The 13,381-nt window shown below is 40.3% G+C and overlaps 2 protein-coding genes across 3 annotated transcripts; one reads left to right on the top strand and one right to left on the bottom strand.

Moving 5' to 3' along the window:
* Positions 1–926: 926 nt before the first annotated feature.
* Positions 927–8,090, top strand: trim35-14 (tripartite motif containing 35-14). 2 transcript variants are annotated; one of them, XM_039601582.1, is made up of 2 exons: positions 927–4,340; positions 7,038–8,090. In XM_039601582.1, exon 1 carries the CDS (start codon positions 1,162–1,164, stop codon positions 2,578–2,580), a length of 1,419 nt encoding a protein of 472 aa, XP_039457516.1. In that variant the 5' UTR covers positions 927–1,161; the 3' UTR covers positions 2,581–4,340; positions 7,038–8,090. The 2 variants fall into 2 exon arrangements, with proteins under 2 accessions (XP_039457516.1, XP_031616202.1); XM_031760342.2 differs by lacking the exon at positions 7,038–8,090 and having other exon boundaries at positions 927–3,800; positions 3,864–7,003.
* Positions 8,091–8,599: 509 nt separating this feature from the next.
* Positions 8,600–12,983, bottom strand: echdc3 (enoyl CoA hydratase domain containing 3). The gene is made up of 6 exons (XM_031760347.2): positions 12,796–12,983; positions 11,825–11,946; positions 11,653–11,750; positions 10,847–11,047; positions 9,774–9,952; positions 8,600–9,524 (listed from the first exon to the last, which is right to left on the bottom strand). The coding sequence occupies exons 1-6, from the start codon at positions 12,930–12,932 to the stop codon at positions 9,371–9,373; spliced, it is 891 nt and encodes a 296-aa protein (XP_031616207.1). The 5' UTR covers positions 12,933–12,983; the 3' UTR covers positions 8,600–9,370.
* Positions 12,984–13,381: the final 398 nt, after the last annotated feature.

The raw sequence follows: 13,381 nt of genomic DNA on the forward strand, positions 1-13,381 counted from the left end.
ACCGAGTACACAGCATGTGTCGTAACTGACTGAGATAGAGAAGCAGAAGAAAACCCAGAGCACGCGCGACAGGAGACTATCAAAATAAGACCGGAAATAACTAATACTGAGACCAGACAGAGGCAGTAGATGGACAACAAACTTATAATTAACCTAAAGCAGTGAAGAAACCAAAGTCCCAGATTCAATAAAATCATAAACAGAAGAAAAGTTAAACATAAACACAAGGCTGTGGAGCTATGGGAACATAAATCCCCAAAACACAGAACGAACCTGAAGAAAGCAAACATGAAAACAATGAGATATACGAAATATAGAACCATAATAAAAGATAATAAAAATAAATAAATACAAGAGTAGAGATGTTAAGATATTCATTCTGTGTACTCATGTTGTACAGTGTGTTTAGCTGCATTATGGTTACTGTTGTTTAACAGAGAGAGAGTATTTTAGTTGTCACCACAAGGAGGCACTGTTTCATTGTAAGGGCACGTATGCTGCGTCATCACGCCCCTAAGAAGAAAAAACTATACCACAACAAAAATGGCATCCATGAGGAAAGTTTTGCCGCGTGTTGGTGTGGAATAAAGTTCCCAAACTATTAAGGTCATTTTTGCCTCCGTCGTCATTTTCCTTCGAGTTGATCGCTGTCGATGCTGCAATACTCAACAAGAGAAAACTTAAACATCCCCAAAACTCAAACCACTGAGCCAAAGATCTCAATTTACAAATACAACAATTATTTTGGAAGAAAAACAAATCATCTGATAGTATTTTTACATGTATGTCAAAAGTCTCTATTTATGTGTCACATAAACATTAAAAACTAAATACAGACTTCAGCTCCTCAGCTTCCTTCTTTGACTGCCACTCAACAATTTCTTATCTGCCCAGTAACTCAGGAAGCCCTGCCCTCTTTTGAAATGAGGAAGCAACTTGTTTTTCTCTCTGCTGAGGACGCACGGATGAAAGACGACACTTTATCGCTAAATTCAAGACTTCCCAGTGAAGAACGACTGCAATAGTACCACAGGGAATACTGGGAATACTGCCATTGGCAATGTACTGTACCTGCTGCTGACACTACACAAAAATAAGACCTAGGAGGATCATAAGGAAAGTGAAAGTAACTTGACAGTATAGAGAGGAACTAGCTGCAACATGGCGTCTAAATTACAGGAAGATCTGTCGTGTCCCGTCTGCAAAGATATATTTAAAGATCCAGTCATCCTGTCATGTAAGCACAGCTTCTGTAATGACTGTTTACGGAAATACTGGGCAAACAGAAACGATTTGGGGTGTCCAGTCTGCAAGAGGAAGTCTTCAAAGGAGTTTCCACCTGTTCATTTTGAGCTGAAGAAGCGCTGTGAGGCTTTCTTACAGGAGCGAGCCTCTGAGCCCGTCTGTAGTCTGCACTCTGAGAAACTCAGCGTCTTCTGTGTGGATGAGCAGCTGCTACTGTGCAGCATCTGCGCAAATCAAGAAGCTCACAGAAACCACCGTTTCCAGTCTGTTGATGAAGCAGCTCAGGACCACAAGAAAAAACTTGAGGATTCCTTAAAACCCCTGAAAAAGAAAATGAGGGCCATCCGTGAGGTTAAAGGGACATGTGATCAAACAGCAGAGCATATTAGAGCTCAGGCTGAAAGCACAGAGAGGAGCATTAAGGAGCAGTTCCAGAAGCTTCACCAGTTTCTAGAAGAGGAGGAGGCAGCCAGGTTGGTTGCACTGAGGGAGGAAGAGGAGCAGAAGAGTCAAGTGATGAAGGAGAAGATTGGGGCTCTGAGCAGAGAGATAACAGCACTTTACCACACCATTAAAGAGACAGAGAATGAGCTGAGAGCTGGTAACGTCTCATTTCTGCAGAACTACAGAGCTGCAGTGGAACGAGTTCAGCAGCAACCTCTTCCTGATGATCCAGAGCTCGCCTCGGGAGCACAGATAAATGTGGCCCAGCATGTGGGCAACCTAGGCTTCAATGTTTGGGTCAAGATGAAGGAGATGGTTTCCTACTGTCCTGTGATCCTGGATCCAAACACTGCTCATCCAGGCGTAATCCTGTCTGAAGATCTGACCAGTGTGAGGCGGGGAACGCAAACCCAGGAGCTTCCTGACAATCCAGAGAGGATTGATCACTTCTTCTCCGTTGTCAGCTCCGAGGGCTTTGACTCGGGCTCTCACAGCTGGGAGGTGGAGGTTGGGGACAATACGGCCTTTGTGCTGGGAGTGTTAACAGATTCATGTCAGAGGAAAGGAGTCATTTGGCCTGCACTGTGGAGGCTGATGTTCTGTGGTGGTGAATACAAAATACTGTCGCCATCAGACCCGGGGTCAGATGTGCAAGTGACGAGGAACCCGAAGAGAATCAGACTTCAGCTGGACTGGGACAGAGGAGAGCTGTCATTTTATGACTCTGACACAGACACACACATACACACCTTCACACACACCTTCACCGACAGGCTGTTTCCATACATTAGCACCTGGTGTGACATCCCAATAAAGATAGTGGCACTGAAGATCTCTGTAACAGTGGACGGTTTGTTGGAAAATGCCATCTGTGCTGATGAACAAGGCTAAAAAGTTGATTTTGGCTGCCAAAGCTAGAACCTGCTAAAGATACTATTCTGTGAAAACCACAAGCTTTTACTTTTTCACCTCTTCTGTTATCTGCGTTTCATTTTGCCATACACAAAAATGCAGTTAATATTTAATAAATCGATAATTAGATAAAGAGGTGCATGGTAACCTAATATTAACCCTGACACTTGTCTTAAATGGCTTGCTGGTGACCTAGTTGGTGAGAGAAGTGTAACTTTAAAGTATTTATTTATCATTTTGTAGTTTCTATAACTTTATTAAAAACACACCAGCACACTTTTTGTTTTTTGTCCCTTACACTGATGTAAATCCAGGTAACACAGAAGATTGAACAGGTGTTCTTGCTGTGTGTTCTATGTTATCTGCATTTCCAAGGCTCAGCAGCAGATTAGGATCAAGTATAATAACATTCATACATTTATTAAATCTGTTTTTATTTATTTCTTAGTCCAGTGAAATTGTCCAAGTGGGGTAGGTACTAATTTTCAGATGGGAGTTCTACATCTAGAATCAAATGACAAGTATTAAAGCGTGTATTAATTTGGTGATTTATTGAATGTAAAAAACCCCCCAAAAAACAGACACATGTTGGCTACAAATTGATGCAAAATGACTAAAATCACACGTGCAACACTTTCTACAGATTTGGCAACATAGGAAAAACAACAAAAGTTGGAATGTATTTTTAATTTAGATTATTTTTATTTGATGCCTACTTAAATATTTTTTAAAATAAAGTGCCAAATCACAAGTTTCCTCCCTGTTTGTACTGTAAGGTAAAAACCCTAGAGTACTACAGAGAACCCCAACAATCAAATGATCCCCCTTTGAGCAAGCACGAGGCGACAGTGGGGAAGAAAAACTCCCTTCTGACAGGAAGAAACTTCCAACGGAACCAGGCTCCGGAAGGGGCAGCCATCCGCTGCGACTGGTTGGGGGTGATGGAAATGGATTTGGTGCTAAAATTCTGCTTCAATATTTTAAAAGATTTTTTGACGACTGTCACCAACAGGAAAAAGGCGAGGTTACTGGACAATTTCTAAACATCAGAAGATGACCCTGGCACAGCTCCCAGCTCTGACATTTCAGAGAAATCTTTCAGAGAGCCTAAAACACTTGAGGAGCATTTTTTACTCTTAGGTTTTGCCTTTGGAGATGATGGGATGCCAGAGAGCATTTTTCTGGAGAAATGCTTCCAGGTTTTGCTGTTGGAGGTGACATGTGCGATGCCAGAGAGCATTTTTCTGGAGAAATGCTTCCAGGTTTTGGTGTTGATGCTGCACATTCCTTTCCATTGCCATCTGAATCTGTGCTTTTTTCCTGTGTTGGGGTCTGTGTTCTTTTAAGGAAGATTTGGATGTCTTCCACAGCCCCAGACACCCTCTCAGTTTCAATCATTTGATCATTGTCTTCATTCTCCACCCAGAGCTTTTGCAAAAACTTTTCTACCGCATCTTCTATGAGGACATAGAGGACCTCAGGAGAAAATGAACACTTTAAGCCATCTACTCTTTGTGGAGTCCTTGAGATGACTGTGTCTGAGAGGGATACACTCGACTCGTCATAAAATTTTTAATGTTTTTTCAATGATGAAGACTTCTTCTTTCTTTGTGAGTTTAACAGATTGGCGCCATTAGATCAGACGTTAAAGTCCACTGGAGAAGAACCTATATAACAAGGAAGCGTATTTCGGGAAGGGGCTCGATCAGAGTTTGCACTCTGGGAACGAGGAGTTTCAGGTACTGACTCTGGCAGGTTGAAAACTATGCTTTCATCAGAGGACACTGTTTCATGCTTTGGGTATTTGCAAATGTTTTTTAGACAAACAAAATATTTCCTGTTTGTCTTTATTGTTTGTTTTAGCTCTTTTGTCATTTTTTCGAAACATTTTTTCGCAAACATGGAAAAGTGGTGTTTGCGTGCTTTTAGCCTGGTGATTGAAGTGGATGGCACACATCTGGCGAAGAAGTCTCTCACCTTATTGATAATTAATCCTGAATTAAAGGCAGGTTTAGTGAGCCATATTTCTCACAGGGCTCTTCGCTACTTGAATCCATGTTACCAAGTATCTCATTGAGGATGTCAGCTGCAACCTCTTCTACTGGGGTTGGAGTTTGGATACTTTTGGTTCCTGCAGTTGGTTTTATTTCACGTTCTTTTGTTAGAGCTGATCCTTCTGGGAGCTCAATTTCTTCCCCCTCCTCATCTGAACCTTTATCTTCTGTTATCTCTCCATAAGAGCTCCATTTTGAAAGAATAAGAGAAATCACAGTTATGGCTGCTATCACTAAGATGTTTGTGTCCGTACTTACTGTACTGGAATCAAAAGGACTGGTATCAGACCCGCTTGTCAGGCACCGGCAGTGCAGCTTACCCTACATGCCTTTTAAGGCATGAGGCAGTGTGACGAACCATTTTTCCAATTTTTTATATATTACTAAATGTGCCGCTGCATTAACGGCAGGGTCTTCCGGTATATCAGGGCTTTGTGCTATCAGTGCACACTGTAAAAAAAAAATTCTGTAGAAAAACGGGAAAAGTCCTGGTAATTTTCTGCCAGTACATTTTGTCAGTTTTTGTACGGAAGTTGGCAGACTTTTCCGTAAATGTAAATTCTGTAGATTTACAGTATACTCTCTGTAGTATTTACAGACATTTCCTTCAGTTATAAAACAGAAAATTCTGTTTATTCACAATATATTTTCTGTACCATTAACTGATATTTTCCAGTAATAGAAAAATCTAAAGTGCTGTTTATATTACCATTTACAGGGACTTCTTTTCACTGTAACTCATTAAGGCTACGGCCACACGTACACGGGTATTTTTGAAAACGCAGATTTTTCTATGCGTTTGCACCTTTCATCCACATGTAAACAGCGTTTTTAATCACTGAAAACTGAGATTTTTAAAAACTCCTGCCAGGGTGGAGATTTTCGAAAACTCTGTTTTTGCATTTACATGTGGACAAGGAAAACAGAGATTTAGTCATGCAACGTCAAAGGTGTGCGCCTTTTTTGACGTGATGCTGTGCGCCACATTATTGTTTACATGACATTAATTTCTACAATGGCAGATATAGACAAAAATATTGTTGCTGTTAATCTGACTATCTGCAGTTTTTCCAGACTTACATATACACATACAGTTACTGTCCCGCCGTGTAGAAAGACAGAGGCTTCTTACATTCAACACAGACACTCTCACTTCCATCTTGGACTGGCCTCTTGTGATGATGGGGGAGTGGATGTTGGAGGCATGGGTACCGTCCATCTGCAAGGATGAAATGCCCTGGAGGAGGGTAGACTGACTGTCTGTACAGTGGGCTGTGCCGAAGCACCCTGGAATTGTGCACCGACCCAGGCCAGCCCATGTACGTGTCGATGAGGCGGCCCTGATGGTCACAAACTGCCTGTTTCTATAGCACTGACCATCAAGACCGCTTGGACACTTGATGCGGATGTGGCAGCTGTCGATTGCACCCACTGCTTTCAGAAAGGCTCTGTGGCGTGCCCGGGCTGCAAACCCACGGGACACTACCTCCAGGTCTTTGGGAGGTGGATGACCTGGTGGCAAATGGCCACCACTGCTTCTGTGACACGGTGAACAATGGAGTGGACAGTAGAACGAGGCATCCCAAACACTCTTGAGACCACCCTGTAGGATGCTCGACTTGTCAACCAGAAAAAAAACACCAGGGTCTTAATTGTTGCACCGCAACCATGCCGCCGATTCTGCTTCAGGAGATTTAGCAACACTGCCAGAGACTCCCTGCTTAGCTGAAAATCAGGCCTAGGTTCCTCCTGGTTGAAAAAATGGTCCAGGACCTGGACACTCAGGTTAATCCTGCAGTATAAGGGTCTCATCTGCTTAAGGAAAAGGTGGAGAACAACATAAACAGTTTTAGTGGAAGGGTATAATTTCATTCATTTTAAGGGATCCAAGCATTATTCTGATTATTAAGCTTATGTAAAATATACTAATGCGCTGTGACAATTTTCTTTATACACTTTATACACTTCATCTGTGTAACTAAGCATGTTTGTGTACTCCAACGTAACCCTGTTTTCAGCTTTGTGACATTTGTACTGCCATTCTATGCACACAAATAAGTTACAGGATCCAATGAATGATAGGAAATAAATACAACATGTTCTCCTATCAGTTTCAAGGACATTTACTTTATATATTTTTTATAATATGGTGAATGTGTACGAATGACTGGCAGTCATTCAGTTATTGACATTATCTGTTAAACTAGCTATGTAATTCCTAAATGCGTGTAGTTTAGGGTAGATTATTTTACCTGGATATGACTGGCTCTGATGAGCCTAAGGTACCAAACATGCCGGCGATGTTTATACCGGTTTTGTAGCTCCTCGGAAATTAAAACAGTACACAACACATGGAGCAACATTTGTTGGTCCATTTTTCAGTTTTTGCGTTGTGGCGTGAGCGACCAGAAATACGTGGAATTAAGGGCAGACTTGAACGAAGGCCAGCTTCTCACATCCATCCTACCCGGCCGTCGAAGAATCCTACCTACGTGACATAGGTAGGATCCTTCGGAGCATCCTTGGACACAGCATATAAATTAACTCTAAATCATGAAATCCTTTTATTCATTGAACTCTTACAACTGTAAATGAAGTACCTTGGTAACCAAGCATATGATTTTTAAACCTTTTATTGACTTTATATATTTTAACCACTTTTATAACCATGAGCTTCTTTTTTTCATTTTCCTTTATATTGCAAACCTGAATAATTTCAGACAGGGCTACACTCCGGACATTCTTTCACCATGTTAAATTATTCTTTCACAAGAGTTGAAATTCCAGAGTTAAATTGACTCTAAATTGAGTCAGGATTTAACACTGACCAACACTGGGTAGTGTTATATGAGATTAACACTACAGGCTAAATTACTCCGTAAAGAGCATTATTTATACATTTAAGTGTGAATATTTTACTCTATTTAATTGATAAATAAACTCGGAATTAGAATGCATATATAATATATAATTCCCTTTTTTTTTGGATTGTAACTTGTTGTCTGTGAAGGTTCTCAGTCATCCAGGTCATCGTAGTCTAAGGAGCTTGGGAAAAAAAGCATCTGGACTTCTTTAAGATGCTTGAAGACGTTTCACCTCTCATCCGAGAAGCTTCTTCAGTTCTAGGGTCAAATGGTGGAGTGTTCCCCCAAGATGGACAATGGACCCCCTCATTATCCTCTACCTAATCACACGAGCCAAGGTGTGAAAATGGGTGTAGGTCACAATCAGCCATGGTTTCAGATGAGCTCATTGTGAAACCTAGCCCCCTCGTCATGTGATTTCCCGAGGTCAAATGGCCCAGGGTGTCAGCACTGGATTATAGATGGCAGACAGTTGGTGTCGTAAGCCACCGCCTCTGTCAGCTATAATTTATAAAACACAACTGTGTTTTATAAACTCTGATAGAGTCATTGCATTTTGACGTTGTTAATTTAACACCGCTGATTTTGCTGTGTGCGTAGCAGCAAACAAACCATGTCACTTGATCGCGCTGAGAAAAAGTTCTGGTTTTGTACAGCGTGTATCCTGCTACAGCGCGTGTGTGGGCTCTACCACAAAAACATGTTTATCTCCTCCACAGGGGCCTCACATTTATTTTGTGAACAAGGTTTTCATTTTAACCACTTTGATTTTAATTTTGCGTAAATAAATCCATATAAGAGTTTTAATTTTAATGCACAATTTGAACAAAAACAACAGAAACTAACACAAACACCACTTAACAAAAAGCTGGCACAATAAAAGGTGCTGGACAAACGTCGGTTCATTTCCGACAGTCTGATTCTTTCAAACTGACTCAGTTTGAGTCTAAAATGCTTCCATGCTGTCCAGCTTTGCTCGCTGCTCCTCCTGACGCTCCCACAGATCACAGAAAGGAGGTTTTACACTCATTCTTACACAGGCTGTTTATCCTGTTTGCAAGGAACAAGTACTGATAAATGTTTCTTTACAGACTTTTTATTTTATTTTATAGTGTTTTATTTTTTAAGTGCAGAATTTCAGCTTTAACTGTTCAGGACCTGCAGACATTGTGAGGATTATGTGTAACAGGACAAAGAAAATCCCTAAAAAATACTTCATTTTTTAGATTTTTGTTGTAGTTATGTTGTTATTAATGTTTTTCTGAAATACTGGGAACATTTGATACCTCTATAAGCTACTGAAGTAGAGTTGTATTTCAACAAGCTTATTGAATTATAATATTATAGTTTTGTGTCAAGACCATTAATTTTTATAATCTTCTACTTATTTCAATTACAAATCCAGAACAAATTAAACCAGGATCTGAAAAAACAGTAATTTTGCTCAAAGATCCAAACTTCAGCTTCTGTTTAGGATTTACAGTCTAGCAAACAGAGCTTTGATGTAGCTCATCTCAACATTAAGATTCTCTTTCCATTCTTAACCTCATTTAATCCATCTAAAATTGGACGGAAAGCAGCATTTATCTATTATGTCTATTTTGTTATCCACCATCTTTGTCAACAGTGTATTTCCTTCTCATTGCTCTCACAGCAGCTTTTAAGGCACACAATGGATCATCATCATCTTTAGCTACGGTGAACAGGAGGAAATCCTCAGAGAACATGAAACAGCACAGCCAACACATACACTGAAGGCTGGTGGCAATTACTCAACTCACCAGTGAGTGCTAATCATGTGTTCCTGTCAATATTAATCACATGATCATTGCATAATTTGCTAAAACTCAGTCAGTCGTGGGCTTTTTCTGCTTTATGATTCCACACTGGTTTGCGTTTCTCTATGAAGGCGCGGATCCCCTCCTGCCCGTCTCTCAGAGCCAGGTTGTCGACCATCACCTTTGAGGCGGTGGCATACGCAGCATCGCGACCTTGAGCCATTTGTCTTAGGAAGAAAACAGGCAGGAACAAACACCACATAAATTTATTCATTGACAACTGTCAAATCAAATGTTTTCACTTGAGGAATCTTAAAAATATATCATAACCTCAAGATTGTTAGCTAAATATACAGTGCAGTAAATTTACTGTAGTTTTTGTTTGTTTGTTTGTTTGTTTGTTTGTTTGTTTGTAGATTCCTATGAAATTATTGTCATGGAAACTGTCTGTCAGTTTACACACTGTAAATTCTCACCTTTGGAAAGTGGCCTTTCCGAGGGCTACAACAGGTCGGCTAGCTTGACAGATACGCTGGGCGATGGATAATGTTTCCTCTTCCAACCGCTCCTCCGGCACCACTTTACTGACCAGACCGTGCAGCAAAGCATCATGGGCTGAGATGGGAGTTCCTGTGAACAACATCTCCATAGCAACCTGTTTAAAAGAAGGAAAGGAAGATGTGTATTGATTAGAGCTAAATACTAGAATACTGAGGATGATTTTTCACAATTGAAAGTAGATCCAAAGAGAGACAACATCTTCTGAACACGTGTCCTCTTAGAAGAATCAAAATCCAGCAGTGATATTACTTCAAGTTATTCAGAGCTGAATGACAGACAGATTGATAAACTCCAGAGAACAGCTTCCTGTTTTTCATGACTTTGTGGGAAATCTTAAAGCTGGTCTTCACTGCTCCATATTTGGAAGTGCAAAAATTGGTAAAAAAGTCTGTGTTGTAGTTAGATTTAGTAGCTTTTGATAGAAAAGCTGTCTGCTCAGATGTCTGCATCAGTCAAGTTCTTGCATTTCTTGATTCAAACTGCAGAAAATCAACACTTAGAAACATCAGTTAGAAAAATAAAATACATTGCGCAAGTGACCTGAGTCTTTTATGGTCTTTAGGGGACGTCCACTGCCTCATAGAAAACATAGGGTTTAACTGAGAACTGTGTACTTTTCTGTTGAATAATTTTCATGATGTTCATTTATAGACCAAGCTCAGACAGACAGGGTGTAAATAAAGATTTAAAAAGGATCTTAAGTCTTTTTTAATTTACTCGTGGTGACTGTAATTACTCAAACCTTCAAAACACAAAACAAAAATGTTCTGATTATTAAAGAGAATAAACAAAAAACAGCCTTTAAAAAGCAGACTTCATTTTTTAAATGGCTTTGTTTTACGATCATTTCTGATATTATCTTCATCTTTCGCATAATGTGTTCTGTCATGTGGATAACAAAGATTTCCAAGTCCTAACAAAAAGAAAATCTGAAAGTTTCCATCGAATGAAACTATAAAACCAAAAATAAATAGAGGAGCGCTCTCACCTTCCTCGGCACCGCTCTGCCGATGGCCACCGCCGGCGTCGAGCAGAACAGACCCACGCTGACACCCGGAGTAGCAAAGGTGGACTTCTCCGTCACCACAGCGATGTCACAACTAGCAACAAGCTGGCATCCGGCTGCTGTGGCAACACCGTTCACCATGGCGATCACTGGAACAGGTATGTCTTGTATCAGCGTCATCACCTGCAGCACATCATAGTTTTTCCTTCACATTTATATTTATAGTGGAGATCTGACGTTTCCATCATAGGCGTGAATGTCCTGGTAATTTGGGACTTTTACTGATTTCTTTGAATTGTTCTAAGGATATGAGATCTTAGGTGGAGAATAATGGATTTACACAAGTCGCGAAATTCAGCTCAAAGCTCAAAATAACCATGACATTCATGCCCACGATGAATGGATGGAAACTTGTGACCAAAACTGTACCTGAGTCTCTGTAACAAAGCAGAAATTACAGTGATTTGTCAGCATGTACGCTGCAGTCACAGTAAAAAACACAAAACAAACAAACCAAAGAAGCTGAGGTGGATAGATCGATCTTTGACATACAATCAGTGGTTTTGGTAACAAAGTCCACCTTATATATGAAGTTTGTCTCTTTTTCATGTTATTTTAAACTAAGCACATTTGGCTTTTTCATCCCATAAACTGTCTGAAACATCACTTTTTATTTTGCAGTTTTTTCAATTAGCATATACCATGATTCATTACATTTTAATTCATAAAATTATCAATAAACGTCTCCGTGAATGACAAGACACGAAGACAAAGAAACACAAACTGACCTCTGAGCAGGTGTGAAACACCTTTGTGTGATATTCTCCACCCTGAGCAGACGTCAGCTCCTTCAGGTCGTGTCCAGAGGAAAACACCGGACCTTTGGCTGAAATACGAATAACAAGGTCAGACTGGCATTTAGCTCTCTCTCTGTCACACACGTAATGGACAAACACCAACCTGATAGGATGATAACTCTGACATCCTCGCTGTCAACATCAGCTAAGATGTTCTCTCGGAGAGACTTGAGCATGGACAGAGACAAAGCATTCCTCTTCTTGGGGTTGTTCAGTATTATTCTCCTGAAGACGAGAAGAAAAAAAAAGATTTTTCTTATTTTTTTAAACATATTTCAGAACAATTTTCACCAAGGTCACAGAAATGATTCTGTAATATAGGCGTCTGCCACCTTTTTTACTTTCTTTTATTTCTCATCTTTGATTTGGCTGAAGGTGATGATGTAGAAGCGCCGTAAATAGATATTTGCCCCTTTTCAGATTTCTTAGTTTTTGAATATTCGTCACACTTAAATGTTTCAGATAATCAAATAAATTCTAATTTTAGAGAAAGGTCTGAATACCAGCAGACCTGCTGAATGAAGAAATCACTTAAATAGAGCCTGATGACCATGACCTAAAGCTGACAAACAAAGTCACTGCACCAAAGGTGGCACAACCAGTTATTAGGTTTAGGACGCAAATACATTTTCACAAAGGGCCAGATACGTTTGGAGAACTTCTTTTCCTTAATACATGAAAACATAATTTAAAAACTGTATTTTGTGTTGACATTATGAGGGTAAAGACAGGAGAAAAACAGGAAAAAAATGGTCTGCATTACAGACAGTGTAATGTTCACGTTATTGCTCATTAAATTTAGACTTCAAGCTTTTGGGACAGAAGTTGTTCCTTTTGTGCATTTTGAGTTAAACCAATAACCTGAAAACATGTTCCCCATTGTTTCAAATTCAGAACAACAGACATTTTAACCGCTTTTCACTGACGTAATATTCATCCCGAGTGTGCTTTGTGTGTACGTGTTGGTCTGACACACGCACTGAGGCACTGTACGGATCACTACAACAAACTGCTGTGGTCAAAGTCTTACTTGCTCCATAATTATTGTGTATCTGCATAAGGGACTAGCTGCACCTTATTCCGTCGCTTTGCTGCTTGACTGTCAGCGGCTCCGATTCGCTCTGCGAGTAAAAACGAGCGCCGGACAGCAGCGCGGTTTTCCTGCCTAGCTGAAGCACACCGAGGCCTGTACACAGTACGCTCCGTGCCATCTTGCCCGTGGCCGGTTTGCCTTCACGCTCACTTCCGGGTTTGATGACTTCTAGGACACGTGACCGGGAAAACGTTTCAACCAATGACTGTTCAACAGTCACTGGATTAGTGCTTCTCAATCATTTTCGGTTACTTTTAGATAACCGGCGCCCCCTAATTCTAGCACAGGGACTCAAAATGGTCCTGAATTCCCTCATAGATGAAACACAATCAGGTTTTATGCCTAAAAGATAACCAATAATAAAAGACTATTGCTAGACATTCTAGATTACTTTGAACTATAAAGTCTATACAGAAATGGTAATAGCTCAGTGAAACTAAGTGGTGTAACTTGTCCTAGATTTGATCTGCCAAGAGGCATTAGACAAGGATGCCTTGTCTCTCTCTAACTCTTTTTCCTAGTTGCCCAACTCTTAGCAGACCATATTAGATCCAGTAAAATTCAAAG

The sequence above is a fragment of the Oreochromis aureus genome, linkage group 17, assembly GCF_013358895.1.
Source record: "Oreochromis aureus strain Israel breed Guangdong linkage group 17, ZZ_aureus, whole genome shotgun sequence".
In the NCBI taxonomy this organism is placed as follows: Eukaryota; Metazoa; Chordata; class Actinopteri; order Cichliformes; family Cichlidae; genus Oreochromis; species Oreochromis aureus.